This window comes from Juglans regia, chromosome 7 (assembly GCF_001411555.2).
Source record: "Juglans regia cultivar Chandler chromosome 7, Walnut 2.0, whole genome shotgun sequence".
Classification (NCBI taxonomy): domain Eukaryota; kingdom Viridiplantae; phylum Streptophyta; class Magnoliopsida; order Fagales; family Juglandaceae; genus Juglans; species Juglans regia.
In genome coordinates this window covers 15149922-15165351 of record NC_049907.1, presented here as the reverse complement: position 1 = coordinate 15165351, position 15430 = coordinate 15149922, and the positions used below count along the sequence as shown (strand labels likewise).

The 15430-nt window shown below is 34.8% G+C and overlaps 1 protein-coding gene across 1 annotated transcript; it reads left to right on the top strand.

Moving 5' to 3' along the window:
- Positions 1–8177: 8177 nt before the first annotated feature.
- LOC109004263 (beta-glucosidase 11-like) lies at positions 8178–15430 on the top strand. The gene is made up of 13 exons (XM_018982766.2): positions 8178–8364; positions 8536–8599; positions 8743–8798; positions 10284–10359; positions 10446–10517; positions 10645–10732; positions 11936–12197; positions 12520–12635; positions 12779–12999; positions 13365–13393; positions 13485–13572; positions 14374–14464; positions 14968–15430. The coding sequence occupies exons 1-13, from the start codon at positions 8242–8244 to the stop codon at positions 15218–15220; spliced, it is 1539 nt and encodes a 512-aa protein (XP_018838311.2). The 5' UTR covers positions 8178–8241; the 3' UTR covers positions 15221–15430.

The following is a 15430-nucleotide window of genomic DNA, read 5'->3' as shown; positions in this document are numbered from 1 at the left end:
GCGCAATAAGGGAGTGAGATAAGACCTCTAAGACCTCTTGCTCATTTAAGACATATTGGATCTTGTGATGCCAAATGTCGTAGTTCTCCCCATTTAATTTCTCCCATTTGTTTAAATCGGCAACTATACTATTGGATGTCATTTTACTACAATACATAAAGAATGGATATTACAAACACACATAAGAAATCTGCCGCGTCCATCCAAGCTAGAAAAAGAATAATTTAGACATGTCGCAAGATCGAAAAATCGCTAGACTTCATAATCATCTCTTGTGCCACAATATCCAATTATTAAATTTCTAACCTAATTCCTGCACAAATTTAAAAAACAAATATGGGAGAATTAATCATAAAAAATCTCAACCATACTCACACTATCTTAAGTAGTCATCTAGCCCTAGTCACATATAAAGACATAACCTACTAAAATTGCACTAACCTTTTGGGCCAGTCTATAAGGACAACTACTCCAACCATAACATCCTGTTGGGCCAATCTACAAAGATGGTTCATATAAGACCATTACAGTCCATTTTTCTTATTCCATCAATGCATTTACAGTTCTTATTGGGGTCACTGCAATTCTTTTGACCTATCATTTACACTGACAATTCTAACTAAGACTACTTAGTGAGAATTTTTCTATTTTATCATTAAAGACTAATGTATAAACATTCAAGCCTAACATTCATAGATGACAAAATAATCACATATCCATATGTTCAATTCACATATACATGTAATCACATTTAATCTAAAAAATTAAATAAAAGATCACATGTAATATAACATAATGGAATAAAAAAATAGCATGAATATAACCATATATTCACATGTAATCACATTTAATCTAAGACATTAAATAAAAGATCACATGTAATATAACAATATATCTAAGCATATATTAAATCATGCAAACAATTTTTTTTTAATAGAAACGAAATAAATGTATAACAAATACATTTAAAACCCCCACCTAAACCAAAGGTAAGTCGCAACCCAGTGGTGCGCGCTGCCTTTGATCGGTGGTCCTGGGTTTGAGTCCCAGGAGTGCCATTTTCATCCCTTTCTTTTTATTTTGTGTTTAAAAAAAATAGCACAAACAGTGTTGGGCATCTAAAAAAGGTTTTTTTTTTTTTTCAAGAAATAGAGAAGGGTCGAATAGCCCAACCCATATTTTTTTGGTTTAAAAAAAACACTAATGGGCCGTGAGGCCCAAGCCCAGTGGAAAAATTAGATGACCTAAGGTCATCTTCTACCTCTAGATGGCTACTATTCACGTGAACAGTAGCCTTAACGCAGCAGCTCTGCATACGCCACTTGAGACCACCACAGGCAGCCTCAGCTGCATCCTTTACCGGAAAACTAACTCCAAGCAGCTGGGTGCAACCGCACCGCTCCGCTGGTGCGCGCAACACCTCGTTGGGGCGCGCTACACCATGGTGGTGCGCGTAGCACCTCCCTCGTGGGCGTTGCTCCACCCTAGTGCTGCAGTGGTGTGCGCAGCGGTGGTGGGCGCAGCACCATTGCATTGGTGCTCGCAGCACCTTGCAGTGCTCAACCATGGTGGTTTTTAAAAAAAAAAAATTAAAAAAAAACTTTGGCACCACCACTGGTGCACACGGGGCAAAAACAAAATATGGCACCCAGATTTCAAGCATATGCAAGAAAAAATATAAACTGGAAGCAACTATAAAAGCTCTGATACCAATGTAAGAAAGTACAGCAGAAAAATACATCAAGCTCAGTTTATAAAATTGCTCCACAAGTTTCTCCAGATTGACAAATCTCCAATGTTTCCTCTTGTGGTGAAGTGTACTACGTAGTATAAAACTAGAGTAACACTTAACAAATCCACAGCTTAAATATCTTATCAAGAGAGAACAAAAAGAGAGAGCTTTTGTGTATTAATTTTAGATGGTTCCAATAAAACCAATTGAGGAGAACTATATATAGTCCACCTACACAAGGCTGCCTTCAAGGCCGGCCATTACACTGCAATTAATTTTGCAGACGTTGCAAGCTACAATGGTATGTAACATATGGCATTAAGCCATCCGTTACAAGTCAAGTAATGCCATACGTTACTTGAAGCTGAAGGGAGGAGGTCAGCCCATGTGGGCACCCCTCCTGCACTCTACCTAACAAACTTTCATAAATATATGAGCAATGTTAGGTACAGTCTCCATTTGGAGACTACAATGCAAGTCTAGCCAATTTTATCTTTAAAGTTTTTTAAAATTACAAAAATATCCCTCTTAAAATGATATTTTTTCTCATTTAATAAAAGGTCTGTACATGCAGTCCCTAGAACCAGTTGAAGAAAGCGCTTCATTGCCTTACTTTATTGTTTGCTCTAAAGTATTCATGTAATTAAACTAGTACACTGCTTAATTTCCAACAATTTATTAGCAAAAATATAGTCTAAGTTTCTTAATCTTGTTCAAATTAATTTTAAGCAACTCAGTATAGGTCTCTTCTAACCTTCTTCAGTGCCAAAACACACTCACTTTGAGCTGTCCTCCTTTGGGTATTGTTTAATGTATTATGTTGTGCTGAGGGATCTTCCTTTTGAGTTTTAGGCACTACAAGAGAAAAAGAAGCTGAATCAAGGATTAGGATCAATCAGAGATGAATCAAATATTCATTAATGGGTTCCAATATTTCAGCCCACCTAAGTCCACCAATGGGTTTTGGGATTTGATTAACACTTGCTACAGCCTTGAGAGGGTCTAAAAGGAAAAATAAAAATAAAAAAAACTAGCTCAAATGAGTATTGTTATTAATTAGTCCCTTCATTATCTGTGTTGAATTTAAGTACTCTATTAAAGTACTATTATATAAATAAATTCATCATTTATTTATCCTCAATTCTTTAATTTAATTCATTGAATATTCTAAAATGGTTTAGTAAACAATTTACTAATTGCTCTGGCCAGAAATTTTAAATATTCAGTTCTATTAAATTAAACTTAAGGAGATATTTTGATCTTCTTGATCAAATCAAGAAGTCTAAAAATTCCATCTTGATAAATCATACTTCCACTATGTTGTATGTAATTACTCAATGTGAAGTCACCACTTGTCCTAAAAGTTTAAACTGATGGGAATAGGTAAATTTTATTATTTATTTTATATCTTAACACTCATTTCTCACGTGTGGGCTAGACTCCCTTTCAATGGGTAGCCCAACAAGTGAAATATTTAATTAAATGAGGTAGAGTATAGAGTCAGGATTCGAACTCATGACCTCTACTCTGATACCATGTGAAATTACTACTTGTTCCAAACGATTAAACTAATGAGAAGAGATATATTTTATTATTTATTTTAAATATTTTAACACTTAACAAACACAAAATTTTGATATAAAAAGATCTCAGTTCTTAATATATCAAAGCAAACATTTGACATGTGAGTTTGCAACAATCTCATGATTAATAATTAATTACAATGAGTAGTCGTAATTTCTAGCAGTTATTCAAATGAAACGACCATTTTTTTGTCCAGCAAAACATATTCCATTACCAGAAAAATAACTTACAAATACAAATTTGGCAAGCCAATATTTACACTCCAAAATAAAACCAAAACCCAGGTGGATCTTTTTCACTATGGAAGTTAAAAAGCCAAGGAGTGATGGAGATAAGGGGTATGTTTCCAAAGAAATTATTGGATGCTACCCACTACCCAATTGAATGCGTGTATCGATTCAAATCTCGATGAATTTTCATGGTGTGTCAACTTTGAAAATTTTCAAAGCGGGATATTATATCTTTAATAATAGGTTGAACAGTCCAATGTGATGTTGCTTCTGGATCATTGACTGCTTGAATTGTGAGCAATGAGTCACCTCCCATAACAATCCTTCCTATGCCTCTGTCCTTAGCTTCCTTTACTCCTATAAGTAGTGATGTTGCTTCTCCATTACATGGGTCTTGACTGGGAATGAATTTAGTCTGGACAAAGATTGGTGATCCATCTTCTGATCTACAGATGACAGCTACTGTATTCCCTAATCCTCTAACCACCATATCGAAAGTGATGATGCAGTGATCACTAGGAATAGCTCTCCATTGGTGGCTGTCATTAACCTGTTCAGTGCCCCAAGCATAACAATGCTCTTTGAAAGTTTTGATGGTATCATTTACAAAATTGCTAACATTTGGCTAGATGGAATCATGAACCACTTTATTTCAAAGAAACCAAATACTATCCATGGTTATGATGGCAAAGATTTGAAAGTGATGCTCATCATTGGTAGGAATATTCAATTTCCTAGAGGGAGAGATTATACAATTCATCCAATTCTTGATATCCCTACTAGCATAGCTAGTAATATCTAAGGGCCATGGGGATTGCCTCCACAAAATTGTAGTGAAGGGGCAACTCAAGAAAATGTACTTTTGAGTTTATTCTTTAGTGTTTCAAATGGGGCATTTGATATCTTCTTCTTCATTCATAGGGATGACCCTCCTCAGTTTATTCCTTGTAGGAATGATGTTATGAATTACTTTCCAGCAAAAGAGCTTGAGTTTGTCTTGGATCTTAATTTTCCAAAATTTTTTCCAATGGTTGAACTGATCTAGGTGGTTGGTATGCTCATGGTTCATGGAGAGGATAGCATAGGCAGATTTGACAGAAACATTACTTGAGCTGTGATGCATCCACGTAATCTTGTCCTTATGATGATGGAAGTTATAGAGCAAGAGGAATTTTCTGAATCTCCTCCACTGTTTCATGATGAAAGAGGGCTTGGAGGAGAATGGTATTCCATCTTCTCGTATTTTCCATTGTTAGCTCAGAAACTGTTAGAGAAAGATCCCTATAAGTGGATGAGAGTTTTGGACTGGGTTGGTATGATGGGAGGAAAGGGATCCAAGGGTTAGTCCAAACCTTTGTGTTGACAACATTGTTAATTTGAAAACATACATTGATTTTCAAGAAATCTTTTTGCTTTAGGATCCCTTTCCAGATCCATGAGTCATTAGGTCTAGTGCTGGTTGTGAAAAAAGAAGAGTTCCTCAGGTTTCTCTCAGTTATCATTCTCTTCCATGTATTATCACAATCATTGATCAATTGCCACCCTAATTTGCTAATGAGAGTAGAATTGAAATCAGAAGTTTTTCTAAGCCCTAGGCCACCTACTGATTTGGGCTTGCAGATAGGCTTCCAAGATTTAGGAGTGAAGTTGTGTGTTTTTTGAGGAGGAAACCACCACCAAAATTTCATGAAGGAGCTATCTATTAATTGAGTTACTGCTCTTGGGATAGACAAAGTGGCCATTTGATAGGAAGAAATGGAGCTGGCTACAGATCTTATTAGAGTGGTTTTACCAGCTTGGGAGAGAAGCTTAGCCTTCCAACCTACCAATTTTTGAGTGATCCTTGCTTAGATTTCCTCAAAATGAGCCTTTTTTGAAGCTTTGAAAACGAGAGGAAAGCCAAGATATTTGATATTTGAAGAAGCAGTCTTAAGATTGACAATATCCTTCACTTCTCTTCTGCTATGAGGCAAGGTGTTACAACTATACTGAATGAAGGATTTTGCAATATAAACTTTCTGACCTGACCAATGGGAGTACTTTTCCAGACAATTGTAAAACTTTTGAGCATTATTCTTAGAGGCTTTGCCAAAAAGAATGAGATCATTTGCAAAGAGTAGATGGGAGATGTTGGGTCCTTTTCTACTAATTGAAATCCCTCTAAGTTGTCCAAGATTTTTCTCTCTTGTTATTAGATAAGTGAGAACCTCAGTCCTAAGGATGAAGGGAAAGGGAGATAGAGGATCTCCTTGCCTAAGTTCTCTAGAAGGCTGAAAGAACCCACATGGATTGCCATTTATAATCACTGAGTAGGAGACAGTTGAGATACACTCTTTGATCCAATTAATCTACTTGTTGAGTAGGAGACAATTGAAATACACTCTTTGATCCAATTAATCTACTTGTTATGGAAGCCAAGGTTCTCCATAATTTTAAACAAAAAATTACATTCATGTCTATTTTTATAGCCATTAGCCCTTGTTTTTCTTTCTTTTTTTATTTTGATGAGATGGAATATTTCTTGAGCCATGATGGTGTTTTCTTGAATGATCCTCCCAGGTACAAATGATGTCTGATGAGGGGATATGATTTTGGGCAGGATTTTTTTCAATCTATCGGCCAAGATCTTAGCAATGACCTTGTAACAGACATTTGAAAGACTTATAGGCCTGAATTGATGGATTATGTTGGGGCTATTAGTCTTTGGAATTAGTGCAATGTGTGTATGGTTCCATTCTTTGAGCAACTTACCATTAATAAAATCTTTTTTTACGGCTGCATTGAAGTCCTCTTTAATAATGCCCTAGTAATGCTTATAAAATATCTCAATGAAGTCATTAGGATCAGGGGCCTTATCAGAAGGAGTTTGTTTTAGAGTGGAAATAATTTCAATGTTAGATAGAATCTCACAAAGGGAACTGTTCTTCATGTAAGAAATCTTATCAGGGAATAGGTCACTCATTTCATTGAGAATGGTTGGATTTGTGGTTGTGAAAATTTCTTTAAAATGCTCAATGAATTTGTTTTGGATCACAGGGATCTCTGTTATCCATGTTTGAGGATTGGTCTTGAGACTCTCTATGGAATTGGTACGTCTCCTTGTGAAAGAATTTGGTATTCAAATCAGTAGTGATTAACCAGTTCAATCTAACTTTTTTGTCTACAGAGGGTCTCCTCTCTTCTCAATTGCTCATTAAGGTTTTCCTTAATCTCATTTTCCTTTATCATGGACTAGAATGTTGGGTCTTTTGATTGAATTTGGGACAGTTCATGGGTAAGGTTTCTAATAGCAGTTTGAATATGACCAAGATGGCTTTTGTTCCAAATTTTCAGGACCCTTTTAACGACTTTCAATTTCTTTAAGAGAATGAAACTACAAGTTCCTAAATTGATTGTTCCAAGCCTTGAATGACCATTTGGCAGGTAGGGTCTCTCACCCAAAACTCTTCAAATTTGAAGGATGATCTATGCTGACTTCTTCTTGCAATATCTAGAATGATGGGTGAGTGATCTGAGGAACTAATAGGAAGGTGGTGGAGTGTGGCATTGGGAAAGAGGGTCATCAAATGGTGATTGACAATTCCTCTATCAAGCCTTTCCCTAATATTATCAAGATCCTACCTGTTGTTAGTGCAAGTGTACTTAGGATCATAGAACCCTAAGTCAATTTTACCAGTGTAATTCATATATTGTCTAAGCCCATTTCCTCGAGAGGAGCAGGCAAAAGGTCTCCCACCTATCTACTTATTTTGGCTCAGGTTGGAATTTAAGTCCCCAATATCAAGAATTGGACCATTAAAACTATTAGCAATGTAATTCATAGTATCCCAAAACTTCCATTTATGACTATTTTGAGCAGGACAATAAACAGATTAACCAGCCATAGGTTATGAGGGGAGTCAGAATACACAAACAAAGATATTATATTACCATTAACAAGTACTGGTTCAACATCCATACCATGCTTCCATAAAAACAAAAACCCCCTTTTTTCTGCCAGTAGGGGGAACATCTACATACATTGAGAAACCTAGTCTGTTAACTATAGTAGAGATATTCACATGCATCAAAATTGTCTCCGAGATGAAGGTATCATCAATGTTATAACTCCTGATGTTAGCCCTCAAGCTTCTGATTGCATGGGGCCAGACTATGCCCCTGCAATTCCATCATAGTAGCCTCATATCTGCTTTGGTGGCAGCTTGGGCCCTGCCACATCAGCCTTAATAAAATAGTGAGTCTGAGACATTACTAAGGAGTTCTTCTTTTTGATAAGGTGAAAACTTGATTTAAGTATTAATCATAATTAATTAGATTGAAGAAAAAAAATTAGTTAAAAAATAATAATTTAAGTATTAAATTAAATTATTAATTAATATATAATTAGTATAACTATAAAATATGAAAAATAAATTAAAAATATTATTATTAAAAAAGTAATATTATATTATTATTTTGACTAATCTAATTGTTAATTCAATATAAATTTATGATTAGAATGTTTTAAATTTATAAAAAATATATATTTTTCGTTAAATTTTGAAAATAACTTTGATTAAGCAATTGCCAATTAAAGGTAGTTGGAGAATTAGAGGATAATTATTGTGAGGCCATGGTTAAAAGCTCCTCTCTTTCCCTTTTCGTTATTATAGTTACAAATGACTGAACAGTAGTATTACTGGATCAAGATTCAAAATGTTGAGGCTAGCAGTAGTTTTGCTGACGAATCTAGCAGTACTGGTTTTGAGTGCTGATAAATTTAGCAGAGATGACTTTCCTCCTGGTTTCGTGTTTGGGGCTTCGACCTCAGCTTATCAGGTTACCTTTTACCATTTTTTTTTTCTTTTTTCTTTTTTCCGTATCTTTTGATTGTTTAAAGCATTCTGTTTTGATTATGCTTTAGTAATTGTAAAGAACGATCAAAGGCATCTATTCCGCCAAAATAATTGGACGATTTCTCTCACTTTTTCGTTTAATCTTTTGCGAAAGGTTGAAGGTGCTGCAAACCAGGATGGGAGGACTCCTAGCATATGGGATACTTTCGCCCAAGCAGGTCAGTTTTTCTTTCCTTTTTTTTAAAAAAAAAAACAAAACAAAATGGGAATCGGTTTCGATCGGAACAAGTTAAATCAGAAATTTCATTTCATTATTCGAGAATAATAATTAGGATCGATTTAATTGCCCAACTCATTTCAGGGAATATGCATGGAGCCACTGGAGACACAGCATGTGATGGATATCATAAATATAAGGTCAGTCTACAATAATAGAGAAATGCTAAACCCACTGGTAGTGGATCCCGAAACTTTTTTATTTTTTATTTTTTTTATTAATGATTAAAAAATTTTTTTTTAATAATGTTGTAAATTTTTTTTACAAAAAATTTTTTTAAGGATGTTAAAAAAAAAAGAAAAAAACATAAAGAAGAAATATTCTTATAATTTGGGTCCCGAAATACAGCCACCCGTCTACAAAATTACCCTTTCTTACAAGCATGGGTGGGGGGCAAGTTAAAAAAATAAAAAATAATAATAGGGGTGAAATACTAACTTTTATATGGTCTACCTTATATATATATATATAAAAAAAAGCCTTATAAAATTTAATTTTCGTCCAATTCTGAAAATTTTGGAGCCTCTTACTAGTTTCGCCCCTGCTTACTAGTTTTTTCTTTCCTTTAAATACCAATAACATATATGAGGTCAATTAATTATCTTACTGTTTCTTGAAAATGCTAAATATAGTTTTAGAATGTGGACGTCCTGTAAAATTCATTTAAAAAAAAGTTGACATTGTTTTTTCAAAATGACTGCCCGGAATTTGCATTTTTGTTGATTGTGTACGTCTATTCTTCTTTGGGCCTCCTTCAGACTTTTTCTCATCTTTTGATACTTTACCTTTTTTACACAACTTTTCTTTTCACGTTCCTTCGTACATTTTTCTTCAAGTTAATGATAAATATATATAATTTTTTTGTTAAAAATGAGAAACTCTTATCTAGCTTTAGTGTTTTTTTTTTTTTTTGTCGGGTAACCTCTTCAAAGCAAGACCTTTCAGACCCACTCCTGTGAAGTAAACCTCGATCTCGTGCACTGCACCTTCGGAAGTTTCTCTACACAAAACTGATTAAATTGCTGACTATTTACCGGATGTGTGGCCCCAAATGATTGTTTGCATAAATGTTGAATTTTGGATCTTGAAGGGAGTGATTCCCAAGGCCAAGGCCTTCACCACTTGGCCAACCCATTGGGGTTAAATCTAGCTTAGTTATGATACATCATAAATCTCTAATTGATAGATATACTAAAAAAATATACTTATAATGGAAAAGTAAAGTAAGTTGAGATGATGTGTTGTATTTTTCGGAAGAAGTTGGGAAAATGTTTTCATTGTAGATGAAAAAGTAGAGAACTGGAGATCAAAAACCATCTTTATCAAAAGAAAAGTTCTTATTATCAGTCACTATTCACCATCTCATACCCTATAAAAAACACCTCCACACCTTGTGAAAAAACTATAGGTGTGAGGTGTGGGAGTGAATAGTGACTGATGCATAGCATTCCTCGGAGACTCAAACATGCAATAAGAAATGCAGTGGAACTCACTTATGTTTCTATTTCGCCCACAACAAGTTTTATAATACTCTAGGGAATCCATATCTTAAAATATATACTCCCAAAACATTACATGTATATTTCTAATTATGAAAATGCTTACAACAAATTTAACTATTGCAGGAGGATGTCCAGCTTATGGGGGACACGGGGTTAGAAGCTTACAGGTTTTCCATATCTTGGTCGAGGCTTTTACCAAGTATGATCACGCAACTACTCTCGTGTACTCGTCAATACTTGTTAACCATGCATACAAGAACTGATTGTGAATGTTCTTTCTTTCAGATGGAAGAGGAACTATCAATCCAAAGGGTTTACAGTATTACAACAATCTCATCAATGAACTAATCAGTCATGGTTACAGCCAATTTCCATCATATATATATATGATTTTAGTGATTTTTTTCTTTTTCAAAAAAGAAAATTTATATTAGTAGAAGAAAATTAGTAAATTTCTAAGACTGTTCATTTTATGACTAAGCAGGAATACAACCACATGTTACATTACACCACAATGATCTTCCTCAAACACTGGAAGACGAGTATGGAGGATGGATTAGCCGAAAGAGTGTGTATGATTTTCAAATCTTATCGTCTTAATCAACTTATTATTACATATATAGGCAACTTCAAATAAATAATCTCTCTTGCCCATGCAGTAAAAAAACCTCCTAACCATGAAAATCCCGATTTTTCCCTCCCTTATCTGAATTCTTGTTTTGATACGTAAATTTTTTTTTAGTAGTATAAAAAAAAAAAAGATTTTTCTATACATCAGTTACTATTCACCCTCACACCCCATACCTGATAATTTTTTTATATTTTTATATTTTTTTTAATTTTTATAGGGTGTGGGATAGTGTTATAGTGGCTGATGAGAAAAATTATTCTAAAAAAAATAGACATAGGCCAAATATTTATACAGGATGTATTTTCTTTTGCTGAAGATGCATGTAGTAGTCCAGTTGTCGCCTCACCCGTAGTGTGATCAGTAAAAGCGTGCTTAATTGCAAAGTGCCAAGGCTGAAGCTCTCCCAATTGCAAAGCACCAAAGTCGAAATATTTTGCTTATCAAAAGCGAATTAACAAAAGTAAGACAGCTTTTAGGTGCTTTTGGTGTGAGCTTAGAAAATAAGTTGATATATGCCTTAGAAAATTATTTGTTATCCTTTGAAACCAATATAATAGTCCTAGATGATGACTTTCGAGATGGATTACAACCACAATACCCTACTCCACCAATTGGGTTTCATTACAAAACGTTTCTTTTAGCCTTACAAGTGAATGAACATGGGTCCGAACCAATTTATTGGTATCGTTTCTCTTTATTTATTTTTTCCCATTTGCACTTGATTTGATGTGGTAGGATATTTGTTAGGCCCCACCCCTGGTTTTGGACCCCAAATTTTATATATTAACTGAATATTTATAACAAAAGAATAAAAAAGAAAAAGTTGATCATTTTCACTTCTTCTTAATGATTTTGCTATTTACATTCCAAATAACTATAACTAAAACTTGACACATTGTACCCTTTGCTCCCTCGTTAAATTCTAACAGCTAATTAATTGAAAAGATGACATGACGCAATCTTGAAGTTGGGATGTTAATAGAAGGTGGAAAATATTAGTTTGTTGAGCAAAATGCAAAATCCGTAATAGTTTAAGGGTGCAAAAAGAAAATGAAAAAATAATATTGGTGCAGAGTACATTGCTGCACAAAGCACCAAACAAAGCAAAGAATGTGAGTACTGAATAATCCAGATGCGAATGCAGGAAAGACTTTGAAGCATATGCGGATGTGTGCTTCAGGGAATTTGGTGACAGGGTTCCATATTGGACTACTTTTAATGAGGCCAATGTGTTTGTAATGGGGGGTTACGATACTGGCAGTTTACCTCCTCAGAGATGTTCATCTCCATCTTCATATGGGATAAACTGCTCTAGAGGCAACTCCTCAACAGAGCCATACTTGGCAGCTCATCATATCTTGTTGGCACATGCATCCGCTGCTAGATTGTACAAGAACATGTATAAGGTATATATTATTATGCATTAAGCTGTTCATATTATGTACTGGACATGGCCCCCTTTTTATCCATGTCATGCATAGAGAAATTATTGTATGTATGTGTTAATCTCATCAACTATAAGATTTTCAAGGACAAATGATTCTTCTCAAGCATATTTACATGATTTAATTAACTCCATCTGTCTTTTGTTTGTCATCATCAATGATATAATGTAAATAACTAAATATACCTATATATTCCGGCCATCAGCTTAATTGCATGTGAACTTCATGACTAATTGCGTAAAACAAGATGTTATTTGATCTAGAGAAACTTTGGTCCCTGCAGGAGAAGCAGCACGGATTTATAGGGATCAATGTCCTTGGTTATTGGTTCGTTCCTCTTACAAACAGCTCAGACGATAAAATTGCTGCTCAAAGAGCCAACGACTTCTTCTTTGGCTGGTAAGAAAGCTAAACGTTCATGCATGATCTGGTGTCTTCTGTCTTTTCCTTTCATAAGCGTATTCTCTATTGTAGAGAGCTGACTCTGAACATATAATTTAGGTTTTTAGCGATCATATATATGTTTGTCATTTTGACTGTAGGATGGTAGATCCTTTGGTGTTTGGAGAATATCCTGATGCCATGAAAAAGAACATAGGCTCAAGAATGCCAGTCTTCACCGCTGCTGAATCCAATTGGATTAAGGGTTCATTTGACTTCCTTGGAGTGAACCATTACTTAACTTTGTATGCCAAGGACAGCCCAAGTAGCCTGAAAATCAAAGAGAGAGAGTTTTTTGCAGACATGGCAGTAGAACTTTCAAGTATGTTTTTAAAATATACAGATTGAACTAGATGGATGGAGACTAGCTTCAACTAGGAGTAATTATTAGGTACTTCTCTAGTATGGATACCGCGTGGTATTCCCATCCTATCATAGGATGATTTGTCAATAAAAATTGATGTTTGAATTTTAATTATATGGTATGCTGCGATAAGATAGGAGTACCCCAGGAATATCTAATAATTTTTCTTTACCTAGAATGCAATTTTTTTTACTCGGCATGAGTGAGCTTACCAAGTGAGCAGCGCTAATCCGTGGTTGATTCTGAAAGTTTCTTTACAGTGCTCAACAAAATGTTCAGCTCACTATATTTTTTATTTTTTTTGTTTGAAATGCTTGTTGCAGGTTTCAAAAATGATACATCCAGATTCGAGGTAAGCCTTCAAACAAGAAATTATAGAGCTCTTTTACTAATTATGTACGGGTTCAGTGCTACATAATTAGTAACCATCTTGTTTTACTCAGTTTCCAATTGTAGCCTGGGGCCTGCAAGAACTGCTGGAGTATATCAAGAGAGTTTATGGCAACCCTCCTGTTTACATCCATGAAAATGGTCTCTCTCTCTCTCTCTCTCTCTCTCTCTCTCTCTCTCTCTCTCTCTCTCCCTCCCTAAAGGTAAAATTAATATTCATTACTGATAACTTGTTGCTAATAACTTTTGGTGATAATATATATATATAGTATTAGTAAATGTCACATTTTATAACCAAATTAAACTTTATTTCCAAATCTCTTTAGTAGCAGGAAAAACACCCCCACGCCACAAAAAAAAGCTTTAGCTATTAGTGACGATATTTAATTATCTATTATTGAGGATGAACATGATCATTAATTGCTAATACTTTTTAATTAGCGATGACATGATAATAATTTATACAATCCTAGACTATGCAAACCCGCATTACATTTGAAAAATGTAGGGGAAATCTAGAACCCACATGAAATAATAAATGCTATAAGAATCACTTTCATCTCTCTCTCTCTCTGTTGACACCCATAAATTTGGTTACAAAATTGAGGATACTCTCTTCTTCGACTTCTAATCTTGAGATGAAAATTCAATGTTGTGCAGATTCTTTTTAGTATGAGAGAATTAGAACTTGAGTTCGGATTTTGTTTCTACTTAGTAACTCCTTTTAAAATTCTTAAGTAAAAATTTCACATGTTGGAACTAGGAACTTGACTACACGATCGAGTGAGTTTATTTATTTTTTCCTTATAGCTTATTGTTGGAACAATGGTAATGTGTCATAGCATTTCCAACTTATTAGATGTAAGCACAATTTACTGTCAACTTTAGTTACAATCTAAATTAAGAAATGTGGCATGGCATGGCATATGCATGTCTGTGTAGGTGAACGAATGATACGTAATTTGACTTTGGAAGACTGGCCAAGGGTGGAATATTTGCATGCATACATTGGGAGCTTGCTTGATGTATTGAGGTACGTGTATAGATCTCACAAACCTCACACTGGATAATAATACACATCTACAACTCTTTAACTTAGTTTATAACAATCAATGTAATTGTGTCATTTCATTAATATAAATCCAATTTTGCATAAACTCGAAGGGGTTGGCCTAATTAGTGAAAGCCTTGGTCTTGGGGTATCACTCCCTTCAAAGTCTAACGTTCAACACCTCATGGGTGCAAATAATCTTTTGGAGCCACACCCCCTAGTGTAAAGCCAATGATTTAACAAGTTCCGTATAGAAAAACTTTCAAGAGTGCGGTGCATGAGACATGGGTACTCTGCAGGGGTGGGTCCCCCTGCCTTGGAGAGATTCCCGACACCTAAATAAATCCAATTTTGCATAACTACTCTCTATTTTCAGATCTTATAAAGTATTCCTGTAATTTTTTGCTGTAATTTTTTTTCGTTCTTTTCTTTCTCCTCTATACCCATTGTTCTATATTTTTTATTTTTATTTTTTATTTTGGAAGGAATGGATCAAATACAAAAGGCTATTTTATATGGTCCTTGTTGGATTTATTCGAGTTGTTGGATGGCTTCGAATCCGGATATGGCCTATACTATGTTGACTTGGATGATCCTGATTTAAAAAGGCAACCAAAACTCTCTGCGCATTGGTACTCCCATTTTCTGAAGAGATCAAAAGGCATGAGATTACAAGGACTCACTGAACTTGGGATGAACTTATCTGCACTTTCCCAGTACTCTCACTTCTTTCAGTAGATTCTTCTTTCCACTTGCCGTTGGACAATGGTTTGGTGGTTTTACTTTTATCTATCATTGTTGACTCTTCTCCTCAAAAGTGTAATTTTTTATTGCATTGGTGGCTACTCCACAAATATTATGTCTTGAAAAAAAAAAAAAACAGAATTATATGTAAATTGTTGACACCTGGAAAGTAAGTAAAAACTAACATCGATATTATATCATGGG